The sequence below is a fragment of the Podarcis tiliguerta genome, assembly GCF_965153285.1.
Source record: "Podarcis tiliguerta genome assembly, chromosome: 6".
NCBI classification, from domain to species: domain Eukaryota; kingdom Metazoa; phylum Chordata; class Lepidosauria; order Squamata; family Lacertidae; genus Podarcis; species Podarcis tiliguerta.
The window spans coordinates 15,712,888-15,727,578 of NC_139539.1; the positions used below are offsets into that span (position 1 = coordinate 15,712,888).

Consider the following 14,691-nt stretch of genomic DNA (forward strand, 5'->3'; position numbering starts at 1 on the left):
TGAGGCAGCGTAAAAGCCAGCCATGCCCTGTCAGCTCTGATGAAGTATTCTGTAGCTCCAATTGTAACAAAACTGTTTCCATACTTCTTCCTCCTTGTTGTTACTGTGGCAAAGCACACTGTCCCTTGCATCCCATTCTGACAGCACAGAGAATGTGCACTGGTATAATAAATGGCGATCTGCCAGGGAAAATCTTACTGAAGCTTTGCTTGGGGGTGGAGATGGGGAACCCATGGTCATATCTTAGTACGGTATTCAGGTCTAAGACTTAATTCATTTGCAGAGAATGCTGCAATGTGGGTTACTGAATGAGCTGCTTGTTGATCTCATGGTGTTGATTCATGCTGTTGAGGGTGGTTGCTGCTGGCTGGCAGATTCTCCATGGCAGGAGACAGACTGCAGTGTGCAAACCAAAGGTGATAGGATAGAAGCACCATTGTCCACGGAGAAGCATCAGTATTCATGGAGTGAATCTTTCTTTCATATTTACAGGCTTTGCAGGCTTTTTGGGTAGCACTTCAAAAACCTGCCGAAACCATTTGACAAATGGAAATACAATAAACACACAAAGTGAAGGGTGCATCACCTTAAAACTCTCCTAAATGTGGTGCCCCCAGCCTGGGTCCCTTGCTGCCATGCTTGCGTGAGATGCATGTCTCTATATGTAGGCAAACGACTCCTCCATGCACAGGGGGAGGAAAATAAAATAAAACCTTTCTGGGATTGAAAAGTGCAAGAGAAGTTAGAGCCAGAAGTTAGAGTGAAATGCTCTGCCCAAGACAGAAGGAGGGGAAGACACTGGGGCAAACCCAAAATGATGGTAAAAGGGAGTTCAGATGGGCAAGATGAGGATGAGGAGCAAAGCGCCTCGTGAACAACTTGCTCCAAAAAGGATTGGAAGTAGACTAAGGCCTTTTGAGGGACCACCTTCAGGTGACCTGAAGGTGCACTGCTTCCTTGCTAGTTTTCTATATGCAGGGAGTTGTTGTTGTTTTTGCTGTAAGCAGGTGTGGACCTTGGTAATATGCCACCTTATTGAGGCCATGGGCTCTTGCTGCTGTTGGGGTTTGGGAAGGAGGTGTGAGGCTCTGACAGGGTCCTAGAGCCCTCCCATCTCCTTCCCAATGCCCAGTAAGCACTTGCCCAGCTTGGGGATGGAGGAAGGAAGACTCCAGTACCCAGTCAGAACCCTCACGCCTCCTTCCTGAAGCCGAGCAAGTGCTTACTGGGATTTGAGAAAGTGCCCTCCTCGGCTGCGCGCCTGGTGTGACTACATAGCTTTGTTGTTGCTGTTGTTGTTTAGACGTTTAGTCGTGTCTGACTCTTCGTGACTCCATGGACCAGAGCACGCCAGGCACTCCTGTCTTCCACTGCCTCCCACAGATTGGTCAAACTCATGCTGGTAGCTTTGAGAACACTGTCCAACCATCTCGTCCTCTGTCGTCCCCTTCTCCTTGTGCCCTCCATCTTTCCCAGCATCAGGGTCTTTTCCAGGGGGTCTTCTCTTCTCATGAGGTGTCCAGAGTATTGGAGCCTCAGCTTCAGGATCTGTCCTTCCAGTGAGGACTCAGGGCTGATTTCCTTAAGAATCGATAGGTTTGATCTTCTTGTAGTCCATGGGACTCTCAATAGTCTCCTCCAGCACCATAATTCAAAAGCATCAATTCTTCGGCAATCAGCCTTCTTTATGGTCCAGCTCTCACTACATAGCTTGCACCACCCTAAATCCAGCTCTGCTGTAAGGGGCTACTCAGCAATGCAGTTTCCCAGGCCTGCCAGCAGCACCTGAAAGCTTATGCCAGCTGCCTGGACCCCAGTGCCCTAGCAGAGCCCCCCAGTTCTGATGTGTGCCTTGAGCCCCTTACAGTGGGCAGGCTCCATTCAAATTTCCCACAATGCCTTGGAACGGCACTGTGTTAAGCACCCCGAGCAATGTGGGAAATTAAGATGGCAGCCACCAGCCACTGGGGCCACCATCACTTGCAGCTAAGTCTGGGGGGGGGGTGTCCCTCAACATAAGAAGGAGCACTGATCCCCAGGTCTGTTGCCCCAAGGCCCACTCAGATATGGAGGCAGCTTTGCCACCTCCCACCTGGATTATGAAATAGAAGAGCAGAACTAGGAGGGCTTTTAATTTTGGAGGACTCACTGTGGGCTTTTGCCACAATGGGAACTGGCAACTTCTGGAGCAAGGACCACACCTATTGGTCTATTGTAGATGCTCTCCCGTTCCATTAAAAAGGCATTCACATGCGTTTGCCTCTTATTTCAGTGACATGTTAGGATGTGCTTTGAATATTAAAAAAGGGTAAAATAAACTTTGCACATTTAATTCCTCACTCAGCTGACACGCTGATCAAATCTACAAACAATTTCAGTGATAGCTTTGTACTCTAAATGGTTTTAATGGACTAAACTGGCTTGATGATCACTGAACGGAAGATATTGTTATATCTACATGAGTCACACATTTGGCATGAATATTTTACATTTTATAGTCTTGGGATATGAAAAGCAACATTTATTAACATTTCTGGCACTGTTTATATACATGTCTGCTGGCTTCATCAGCTTGCTTAAAAAGCTGGTTGATATTAATGACGTTTGTTTGCCAGACAATTCCACATTTGTTCTCTTCTCATTGTCTGCAGTCTGTTGGCATCATTGTTTCTAGACTCATTACTTCTCCAGAGTTACAAAAGGACAGCAAGAAAAGGCATTTGCTCATTTGCATCTAAAGTAGAACCTCCTTGATCCATGGCAGTATACCCTGATGTAGCAGATGCCAAGGACAAACACTTCCGTTTCCCTGGTCTGCTTGTACGCTTCATGGAGGCAATCTGGCTAAGAAGCAAGTTGTGCAGTGGTACTGTCAGAGCAGAAATTCAGGGCAGAAGCCCAGGTCCACACTCAGCAGAATGAGCTGCAGCAAATAATTATCAAATGTGACATCTGATGATTGAGGAGGGGACTATCTGCATCCCTAACAGGACAGATTTAAACCTCTCATCCCAACTCAGTACTACATATACTTTGATGGGCAGAAGGGTGGTCATCCAGCTCCTTGGCTGGGGATTAGCCACCTCTGCTATAATGGATATCATAGAATGATAGAGTAGGAACAGACCCAGGGGTCATCTAGAGCAACCCCCTGCTATGCAGGAATCCCAGCTAATTTCGTGGCCTTAGTGGTGATGTTGACTGTGGTGAAAAAGCCTGTGGCAGTGATTGGCTGAGTTGCCTGGTTCTCACAGTAGGTCAGGCATGGCAGAATAGAAGGAGATGTTAGAGAAGACACCAGGCTCCAGACCAAGGGACAAAGTGCCAAAGATTAGAAGGTTGTAAAAAAGGCATGGAGAAACATGGACCACTTATAATATCTAACTCCTCGAAAGATTCCATCAACAGTGTCACCGAAAATGTTTACACATCACTTGGGAAGATAGGCAAACTAATGCCAATGTACTGGAAGAAGTAAAGATCACCAGAGTTGAAGGAATGATTTTTCAACATCAGCTTCATTGGACTGATCATGTTGTGTGGATACCTGATTATTGTCTTCCAAAGCAACTATTCCGAACTAAAAAATGGAAAGCGTAATGTTGATGATCAACAAGGGATTTAAAGACTCTCTCAAGGCAAATCTAAAAATATGTAGAATAAACATTGGCAACTGGGAAACATTGGCCTGCGAGCACTCCAATTGGAGAACATCCTATACCAAAGGCCTCTTTAAAGACTTTGAAGATGCTCAAACTCAGGACGAAAGGGAGAAACGTGGTAAGAGGAAGGCATGCTTGGCAAACCCTCACCGTGATCAACTCCTGCCCGTAAACCTATATCCCCACTGTGGGACGTGTGGATCCAGAACTGGCCTCCACAGTCACTTACAGACCCACTGTTAAAACCGGGCTTATGGCAGACAATCTTATTCAGCTACAAGTGATTGCCAAAGAGATGAGGCAGAGAGTGAAAGGGATGAGGATCACACGCCCTACTTTGCAAAGGTTAGCCCTCTTTTTGAAGGGTTGTGGGGTTTGAGTCTGGTTTAAAGGTAAAGAACCTTGGCCGGGAGAGCACCTTGAAGTAATAATAATAATAATAATAATAATAATAATAATAATAATAATATAATAATAATTTATTATTTATATGCCACCCATCTGATAGGGTTACCCCAGCCACTCTGGGTCGCTTGCAACAAATTAAAACACAGTAAGACATCAAACGTTAAAAATTTCCCCATACAAGGCTGTCTTCAGATGTCTTCTAAATCAACAGCTGGCCCACAGGCCATTGCCGTCTACACATGGGAGGTACTGCATTTCTATTTGAAGGACAGCAATTATTACTAAATTTGCACCTGTACATATAAATGAGTAAAGCTTATGGGAAAGTGTGCCTTGATTTCTCTCCCCCTCTTTTTGTCTTTTTCTTTTTGGTGGGGTGTATGACGCCATCCTAACAGAAATAAGTATTTGTAAGAAAAAGTAGGAGAAAGAACAGGCAGGGATGGGAAATGCATGCAGCTGGGAGCTGCAGAAGTGACAGATTGTACTGCAACATGGAAGATGCTTTAAATTGCCTGTCAGTTAATGAAGTTTGAGTGTGAGTCAGCCAGCCTCTGTTCCAGGGGTTGAGCTAGAAGACCTCCAGGTGCCTCCCGGTGCTACAGTTCAAGGCTTGCTCGATTGAAAACAAGTTGCCACCGAGTTCAGTTCACGGCCCTGTGTCTGGTTCATTGCATCTGGTTTCACCAGTCACATTTTGTTAGACCTCTGAACAATCATCTGTCTTTGTGACATTTCACTGGAAGAAACCTGTTATCCATTGAAGAACGGGGCGGTTGGGGGAGGAAAAGAAATGTTCTGAGCACAACGGAGAGAGGAGAGCGGAGAAGAAAAACACACCATCTAGTTGCTAAATGAAAAATGTCAGGACGTACTTCTTCCTTTCAAGTACTTGTTTTCAAGTTTTAAAAAGAAATACTGAATTAATTTATTGCTGTCAGAAAGATCAGTTAAATCAGAAGTCTTCAGGCAAATAATTCTGAGAAATCTCGCCAACAGAAGTGTCATTTCCTTCTTTTATTTTGTTAAACACACACACCAAAACACTCTCTTATCCCTCCAACATCTGCTTACAGATGTGCACTGAGATTGTGAACAAAAAGCAACATCTTTTAAGAGAACTCCCCCCTGCATTGTTTTCCTTTCCTCTGTCTCTGGGGAACACCTCCAACAGCAGTAAACAAACTTCATAACTAATCTTTCAAGGGGGGGGGGGTAATCTACAAAAAAAAGGGGGGAGAGACTTGTTTCCTTCCCGAAAATGCTTTGTCTTCATACATTATGAAGAGAATTAAGAAGGCCATTCCATGTTGCAGTCACACCGCAGAGAAGCAGAACTGTTTCAATTAAATGCTGAAGATCTCTGACTAAGAAAAAAAGGCTACCAGTCGCTGGGAATCAAAGTTGGGCAGGTCCCGTTTCATAGAATCATAGAACTGGAAGGGACCCTGGCAATCATCTAGTCCAGACGAACTGCTTGCGGGCTTCTCATGAGCATCTGATCGGCCACTGTGAGGACATGAAGTTGGGGGAGATGGGCCTTTGGCTCAGTGCAGAGAGCCAGTGTGGTGTAGTGGGTAGGAGCGGTAGTCTCGTAATCTGGTGAACCGGGTTCGAGTCTCCGCTCCTCCACATGCAGCCGCTGGGTGACCTTGGGCTAGTCACACTTCTCTGAAGTCTCTCAGCCCCACTCACCTCACAGAGTGTTTGTTGTGGGGGAGAAAGGGAAAGGAGAATGTTAGCCGCTTTGAGTCTCCTTAGGGTAGTGATAAAGCGGGATATCAAATCCAAACTCTTCTTCTTCTCTTCTCCATCAGGGACTTCATCTGTTCTCATCTGCTTTACACCAGAGCTAGCTCACCATTCTCCACTCCGACTTGCTGTGGATCCCGGGTAGACGTGTAGGTGGGTTCCCACAAGACAAGACACAGTGATAACAGCAAGAACAAACAGAACAGGACAAGAGGGGCAAAGCAACTGCTTATATACATTTCTTAAGGCCTTGGACACTCCCACTCCCAATTTGATTGGCTCTCCAAACTTCCAAGCTGCGAATCATAAGTCAGAGTCCCAAATCCTGAAATGTGATTGGATGTCATGTATCGAATCAGAACACAGGGCTCAGAATCTTTAGTCCAGACTCAAGCTTAGGCAAACACACTGAATACCTAACACCCCCCCATCACTTTTTGCACTCTAAGCATGGGCTCCGAGCCCTCCCCAGGGAGGAGAATATAAGGAAGTGGCAATTAGAAAAAGTACCTCCTGGTTTTTTGCCATTGTTGGTGCAGCGCAACTGACGGTTGCTCCTCCTTGGAAAGCCAAGTCGGAGCCCCTAATGGACACCTGGATTAATCCCGTCTGGAACACAGACATGGATGGCCTTACACAGAGAAGGAGGGCTTTAAAGGGTGTCTCAAAATGGGACAGCTTTTGCTTCATAAAGAAGGGACAGCATACTCTATATCTTCCAGCCTGTCAAGCCCGTCCATGGAGAGGCTGTATGGGGGTTGACTGAAAGCAGGGTAATGCATGAGGCACAGGATTCTTTCAACAGAATGAATCACAGCATGCATGAGAGCAGAGTGCTTACCAATATTACACTGGCAGATACTTTCCCTGTTTCTTTGCTGTGTTTTGCTTTGTACGGGCTTGCAACTGAAATGATTCTGCGTGGTTTTATATTTGTTGTTGGTAGTGTTTAATGAAAATAATAATAAATGGTTTTCTTTGAAAAAGGAAAAATAATGCCTTTATAAGCAAGCTGTGGTTTCTTGAGCATTCATCCTCATCTGTTTGCAGGGAGATTAGATGATATTGCCTATTTAATGAGCATCTATTTTTGATTTGCTTGTGGGGAGGGTAGATGATGTTGCCTCAAAAAAGTGCTATCCCACACTTCCAGGTCCGTCTTCCTGTCACTTAACTGTGTTTTTACACAACTGAATTTGCAGGGATGTGATTAAATCCTGCCCCCCCCCCCCCAAATAGTGGCAGCCTGGAAGCAACCTGTGTGTGGCTGTGCACACCATGAAGAATTAGCCTGCAGCCATAGCCTTGAGCTCCCCTTTCAAAGGTTGAAGCCCTCAGTGATTATCAGATTGATACTGAGGTCTTACCAAACCTAAACAAAAGGATTTCCCTTTGAGAGAAGAACTGAAGGAGGAGTGGGAAGAAGGGATGCTTCTTTCCTTTTCAATTCTGGCATGGAAATGTTGCCCCCTGCATTTTCATACCTGCCCCCCCCCCCATGCAGGCTCCAAAATGAGACTTTCTTGCCTCTCTATCCTTCCCTAAATATGCTCCTCTGAGCCCTTGTGCTGGCAGAGGAAGAGGAGCGCACCGTCCCCGGCAGCATGATCCCTGTGGGGTGCCATTGTGGCTGCCCCCCCCCCCGCCCGTGCTGGGCACCATGCCCCTGCAGACGCCTTGCCCCGCCCCCAGGACGTGGGCCAGTCCCGCCACCACCTGCTCTCCACCCTCCGGTGCTGGAGCATGAAGCTCTGCCACTGGGCACCACATCTCTACCAAGATAACATCTAGTTCCATCCTATTTTTTTTAATAAGTTGTGGGATGGACATATCTGTCAATTTATAATCAGGATCACTTTTGCATGTTTCTTACCTATTATTCTGCTACAATATGCTTCTGGACTTTTAAAAAAAATGTTTTGAAATATGTGTTTATTCTAATCCATTCTGTTTCATCCCGAAATCTCAGTTTACTCTACGAGATGTACTATATATATGTAATGTATTATAAGACTATTAATAAAGCTTGTTACATTGCAAAAACAAAAACCAAATATTACAAGATGCCAGTAGCCCTCCAATGGCCACCTTGCAATGGGTACCCAACCCAAGTAGTCTTGTGTCCCTGAAACCTCTTGCCAGTTGGAGGACTGGGGACCACATGGCAGGGTTCTTCTATATCTGAACAGGCAGAATATTTGTCTCAATAAAACTTGAGAAGTGTGAAACTCAGTGGGTATTGATTTGCCTATTAGTTTCAAGATGTGCAGATTAGAGGTCATTTTGCACAGGAATTGGCAGAGACTAAGTTCATCAAGGACTGCTGAATAACCTTTAACTTGTTTTGTGTAATCCTACCTGGCCAGGAAAGGGGGAACTTGAAGGCTGATGACCCCCCAAAATCCAAAGCACTGCTGGTCTTGCCATGGTAGAACAGAAGGTTAGGTGGGGTGTAAGTTAGCCAAGTTATTCCTTTAAAAAAAGGTTTCCATTGTCTGCAAAATCCTATTGGCCCCAGGATGCTCTCCCAGGAGCCATAGGATTGGGTTTGTTGATTTAAGAGCAATAAATAATATCCCTGTTGAGTAATGTTATGAACAGCTTCCCCTGGTTTTTTGTTTCATTTATGTTCAACGGGCAACATTTTCCGACAAGTTTCAGAGACAGCTAAAACCCGTAGCGAATACATTTCCATACACAAAACTAGCTATGTCCCCTCTAAATATCTGATGTTACCAGTTTAGCTTCTTGCTATTTGTTATGCAGTGCTTTGTGCAAGCAGAGAGAGACTCCGGCACAAAGCATTCAGAATTGATATCCTTCCTTCTTGCTAGGCTCAGCCAAGCCAGGGAGATTTCCTCGGAGCGCCAAATACTACCACCCTGTCTTTCAAAAACATACAAAGCCCTGTATATTTGATATCTTGTAGGCTCCTGCTTGGCTTCAAAGGGAGATTATATTTGCTGGGCAAGTTGTCGATAAAACATAAAATATGAATGAAATAGTAATTTTATGACCGATACACTGCCAATGCAGTTGTCACAAGCCTTGCTGTAGCCGGACTTGCCAGGTGGGTAGGGCAAACATCGTTCTCCCCGCTCAATGATTTTTTATTGTTCAAAAACATCTCTCTCTCTCTCTCTCTCTCTCTCTCTCTCTCTCTCTCTCTCAAGCTAAGCCAAGGAAAAATCTTGAAAATTATGAACATGGTGAAAAACAAAGAACTGAGTGTCGAAGAAGCCCTGGATTTAGCAGAAAGAGAGAGAAATGCAGAAGAAAAAGAAGAAAAGCAGATTGCATCGTGGGCGGTAAGGTACCCCACCTTCCTTCCATGTGCAATATGTTTACTAACAAAACATATTTTATTTATTTATATTTATGTATGATTTTATGCAGTAATCATACATCATCAGAAGCTGATACTTCTCTCCGCCACAGACTCTCCCAACTCACTAAGTGTCAAGGTGGTGTTCCCTCTTCGCAGTAACACTCCAGTACCCTCAGCGTAATATTTACAGTCTTTATTACATATATACAAAAGAACAGCTACAGTTCAAAATCATGCGTCCGAGCCTGTCGAGTCAAATTCGGGGAGTGGCTTCTTTCGATTCTGGCGCCAGCGAAGTGGGCGTGGAAACCTCATGAGACGTCTTTGATCTTTGTGTTTCATTTCCCTCCTTGCCTGTGCTGATGTGAATGCTCCCCCCCTTTCTGAGTCTGAACTTCCTTCTCCCAGCTCTGGTGGGTTATAGGCAGTGGCGTAGCGTGGGTTGTCAGCACCCGGGGCAAGGCAAGTAATTTGCGCCCCCTAACCCGTGGATTTGCGCCCCCTAACCTGTGGATTTGCGCCCCCTAACCCTAACCCCCAGATGTTGCGCCCGGTGCGGCCGGCCCCCCCTGCACCCCCCACGCTATGCCACTGGTTATAGGGCTCTTCCCCATCTCTGACCCCCTGCTCCGCCTGACTACTCTCTGCCCCCTGTTCTGCTTCACGTGTCATTTCCCTGTCTTCCTCTTCTGACAGTTCCTGCTCAGAAACCTCCCCTGCTACTGACGGAGCAGCACGTTCTGGCTCTTCCCTGACACTAAGCCTGGTTACCTCTTCATCTTCTGACACCTGCTCTTTCCCAACCTTCTCCCTCTGATTATTCATTGTCATCCCACCACCCCGGCCTCTGAGTCTTCTCCCCTTGGGGATTCCCCAGCTGGCTTCTCCCACCATTCCTTCGCATCCAACGAGTCGGTGACATAATGGGACCCAAACAACTGCCCAAGAAAGTCCATATGTTGATGGCAGGGCTGCATTCAACCCATCCGCATCTTGCCTGGTGAGAGAAGGAAGGCTGTCTCTGATGTAGAATCTCGTTCTTCCCTGGAACTTAGGCATTCCTCCCCTTTCAAGGTGCCCCTCATCCATCCCTCAGAGAGGCTCTGAACAGTCTGAGATTTTGCTCTGTTTCAATGTTCTATTCCTTGGGAAAATGCTACAGGGAAAGCCAATAAGGCATGGCTGTAATTCATACATGGCAGCTACTGATTATCATTGTTCATTGCCTGTTCCTTTTCCTCCTCCCTTCTTTTTGCAGCCCTCTTTTCATTTCTATTGTTGTTGTTGTTGTTGTTGCTGCTGCTGCTGCTGCTGCTGCTGCTTCCACCAATTGTTTGCTGCACATGCTGTGTGGTGTCGCCCCAGCCTACCTGACGATGAAAGTTATGGCTCGTGTTTGGCAGCTTCAGGTCAGCTTGAGTTGCAAGCACAGTACATAAAATTGCGCCACTGCATTGATACAGCAGCCACAGTAATTGGCTCCAACAGCAGCCCATGGAATCGGGAGTGCTTTCAATAGCTCTTAGGAGAGCTATTGAAAGTGTTTACAATTTGCCAAGTTACTCAGATTGCAAACATAAATAGGATTAAATAGGCAACTTTGATTTGTGAATATGGAACACCTTGTTTCTGCATTATTCTGAACTATCGGCCTGCCCTTTATCTGTCTTGGCTGGTTTGCTTACAGATCCCTTCCTCTCCCTTTTATGCTCCAAGTTCCCACTGCTCACAAATCATTAGGATTTGTGGATGCTGAACACTTCCAAAAATCAATCCATTAAGGTGCTACAATTCATCCCAGGGCAGATGTGCTGCAAATCATGGAGACACAAAAGGGAACAGTGCAGTAAGATGAACAGAAGGAGAGCAATGACTTATTCAAGTACGCTAATCTCTTGCAGGATTCCCTGGACTTGCCAAACAGCTTGCAATTCAACTTCATTGTCTACAAATATAACCGCTACCGGTGGCAGAAAAGGATTTTGCAGGTAACTCTACAAATGTAACTACAAACACAACAGTTTATGGGTGAAACTCCCCATGATTTGTGTGTTCTAACTTGCAGGTTAGGTGATGGATATCCATGATGAGTCTTGCCAAAGTCAAAGGGCCAGGCCATTCCTTTCCACTGAATTATAAGTGGTAAAGTGTTGGAAGTGCAACAGAAGGGATTATTCAGTGTGTAACTTAATGGTTAATTGCCTTCACAGTATTAGTCAACTACCCAAGAGGGTGGAGGTGGTGGTGTTTATGACCAAGCAGCATGGCGTGATCTTCACTGAGGTAGCATGCACCTTGAGGGAGTTTTTCTTCTGTATGTTTGGTTGAATGGCTGCCTGCAATGTAAGAAAGACAAAACTTCTTAGCTTATGTCTCCTCAAATCATACATTTTTGTCCAGATTTCCTGTGTTACCACAGTACAGTGTAACCAGGATTTATTTTCTCTCTTGTCTCCATCTGTGTTATTTAAGAGACTTTGCTAACACAAATCTCTTCCTGGACTTCCAGTTGCAGGTGGTTTGTGTGTCTATGGAATTTTCCATCTAAAACATTTCAGCACCTACAGAACAGGCAGGCCAATGAAAACGTTTCTTCCTGATTTACTCTTTTTCTATGCAGGGATTTTATTTTTTCATGCATGCATGCAGTCAAAAGTGTTGATCCAAAAACAGTGTGCGCGTTTCAAGACAAGGAACAGGAACTAAAGCAGCAAACCTCACACCATTTCCCAAGTTGTAGGAGAAACTGACCTGAATCTTTGCAACAAATTCACGCACAGTACAATTGCATCTCACTTGTGTTTAACTTGTGCGATTTCATACAATTGCACAAGTTAAATCCAAGGAAGGCGGAGACCTTGAAAGCTCTATTTGCACTGGGCCTGCTTGGGTTTACTGGTGCAGAAAGAGCTTTTAAGCCCTCTGCCTTACTTTGGGCTGGGGTGTGTGTGGAGTTCAAGGCTTGCTCAGCAAGCTAGTTCTGTGATGCTTTTGCAAGATTTCAAGGGTGCTCAGAGTTCTTGTGAGAGCATCCCTAGCTTTCTCTCTCTCTCTTTCCCCCTCATCTGCTAGCACTGGGGCAGCTCCAAGGGTTTGGATATGTGATTTTCATGTATATACAGAACCCTTGGAACTGAAAACCCATTTAAGATGCAATCATACTGTAATAATCAGGCATCTTCCACATCCATCTTTGGACAGGATCAGGCAGCTGCAAAATTAATTTAGGATTGTTTTGTTAAAGTTGGCATTCAGCACAGTTTGAACATTCACTGTAATGCACACCCACAAACAGCAAAAAAAACGAACCTTTCTCATCATTCATACTTTGACCCCTAATCAATTTCCAGTCAATGGCTTACCAACCAAACCTTTGTTTGCCACCAGGTTCATTAGAAGCTCTGCCTCCCTTGCTGCTGAAATTTGGAAGTATTTAATAATTAGTCGGCAGGAAATCACAGTGTGTAGGTTTAGTGCTACTGCTTAGCCGTCCAGCCTGGAGTGTGTTCTCTCTTTCAGCCACTTACTACATTTTCACACATGATTAGAAATCAATGCTGTGTACTGGAGTGAGACAGTCAATACTCCTGGCTGTGATTTTCATCTCTGACTGTATCCTGCTGTGCAAACAACTCACAGCACAGGGGAATTCTTTGTTTGAAGATACCTCCTTAGCTTGCTTTTCATTGGTCATTTCCTAGCAGAATTACCCTGGTAGAGAGGTGGAAAGTACCTTAGGGCGAGGCATGATGTCATCACTTTTATTCAACACCAAAACAAGATATTCTGGCCCTTTGTAAACAATACATCATGGATAATCTTCCAGTGAGTTGCCTTCAGATAATCAGATTGCTTCTGCATGGTATCTATCTTGGAAAGCAGAAGTCAAACTGTGCGAAAATATAGCAACCGACTGGTGTTATAATGGCTTGTCTAGCTATAAGAAACAGCCTGCAAATACTACTGTCCTGGGAAGAACAGTCATAATCAACTCCTTAACCTCTTTTCAGGTTCTGCATAGCAACTAGAGTCAGAATGGCTTGTCAGTCGGTACTCAGTGCATGTATCTGTTGCCCAGTAAAACTCAACCACAATAAATTCATTTGCCATAATAATAACAAAAATGGAAGGAAGCCATTCTCGAGTGGAGCAGAGTTGGCAATCTCCTTTCCCTCTGGGATCTTTAAGCAGCTGCCCAGCCAAATTCAAGAGTACAAATTCAAGGGTAACTTTCCACCTCTCTGTCCTCCCCTCTCCAAATTCCCACAGCAGGAAAAGTTTCAGATGCCTACCTCTCAAGGCAGTTTACAATATAAAAAATACATAGCTACAGCATAGCAAAAGCAGTCAATAGCAATAAATTAAACTTAAAAAAACAAAAACAAACTGAACCATTTCCACGTAAATCACAATGAAACTAAAATAAAGATGCAAAACCCCAATAGCCACAACATCCTGGCCCAAGAGTCTGTTCGGCAACCTCAGCTGTTGTAGTCAGTCAGTCAGTTAGTTGGGGTCCTTCCCTTCTGGGCCAGGTGGGAAATGGTCTGCAAGGCAGGGAGTAGGCTTTCAAGTATTCACAGCCGGATGGCAAATGGATAATTCATTTGCTAATAGTAAGCACCAGCAAATACAGGGTTAATTTAGTTCCGGACTGAGCTCAGTAGGGAAGCTCAGTGGGGAGGCTCAGCTTTCAACATCAAAGCAAAAACAAAGCAGCAAAAGGTTGCCCTTTAGCATGGCTGGTGGTGTACAAGCCCACTGGGCTTGGCAGAAGACAGACACCCAAGATCTGAAGCACCTGGATTTCAGCTGATAGGGGCTTGCTTGGAAGCTGCCTGCTCAGCTGTAGTTTCTAAGCGGGTGGAGCATAGCACATTTTGCCTTCTTGCTGAAGCAGACAAGCAGGGGGGCCTGATCCTATGTCAGGTGGAGGGAGTAAAGTTTCAGTGCATTCAATGAGGCTTGTGTAAGATTGCGGCCTAATGCAGCTCCTTTCAGTTCAATTAAAAACAAGCAAACTTGAGTTTATTTTCGTGAGTTATTAAGCTGAGATAACAAAGCGTGTTCTCCTTCAGGGAGAGCACGTGTTGCGGTGGGGTCTACTGAGCCACCCCTCTGTTACCAGGCAGGGTCTCTAAAGATGGCCTGGGGCAGTGATTGGTTCACTGGGTTGCTGGGGTAAAAGTTATGTTGCAATTTTGGTGGGAGGGGTAAAAGGTTTAAATACTCTGCACGCAGCCTTGTACTTTCTCTTTTGCTGCGTGCAATGGATCACCCGCCCACCCGCCCTAGAGTAAGGGGTTGTTGCGTTGACCTTGCTATGCCTGTCATGGGGTCGTCTGCCTTTGAGCAGGGGCCTGGTAGGAATTTTTCCACCTGGCAAATTGGCTGGCTGGGTGTTTTTTGCCTGCTGCGTAGCAAATCATCACAACTTGTAAGGTTGTGGTTAGGCATTGGTTATAAATTGGTGGAGGAGGGGTTAGGATAGGCTGTGCCTGCCCCTCCATGGTTGCTGTGGAAAGGGAATTCCGTTAAAGG

The 14,691-nt window shown here is 45.3% G+C and overlaps 1 protein-coding gene across 3 annotated transcripts in view; it reads left to right on the forward strand.

The window, feature by feature from the left end:
* LOC310680319 overlaps positions 1–14,691 on the forward strand; it is a 70,956-nt gene that overhangs the window by 17,012 nt on the left and 39,253 nt on the right. For 2 of the 3 annotated variants that reach the window (XM_083446871.1, XM_083446872.1), the window contains exons 2-3: positions 8,996–9,130; positions 11,052–11,138. In XM_083446871.1, coding sequence (XP_083302997.1) covers positions 8,996–9,130; positions 11,052–11,138 — 222 coding nt within the window. The remainder of the gene's footprint in view (positions 1–8,995; positions 9,131–11,051; positions 11,139–14,691) is intronic. The other variant, XM_083446873.1, reaches the window with a different exon arrangement.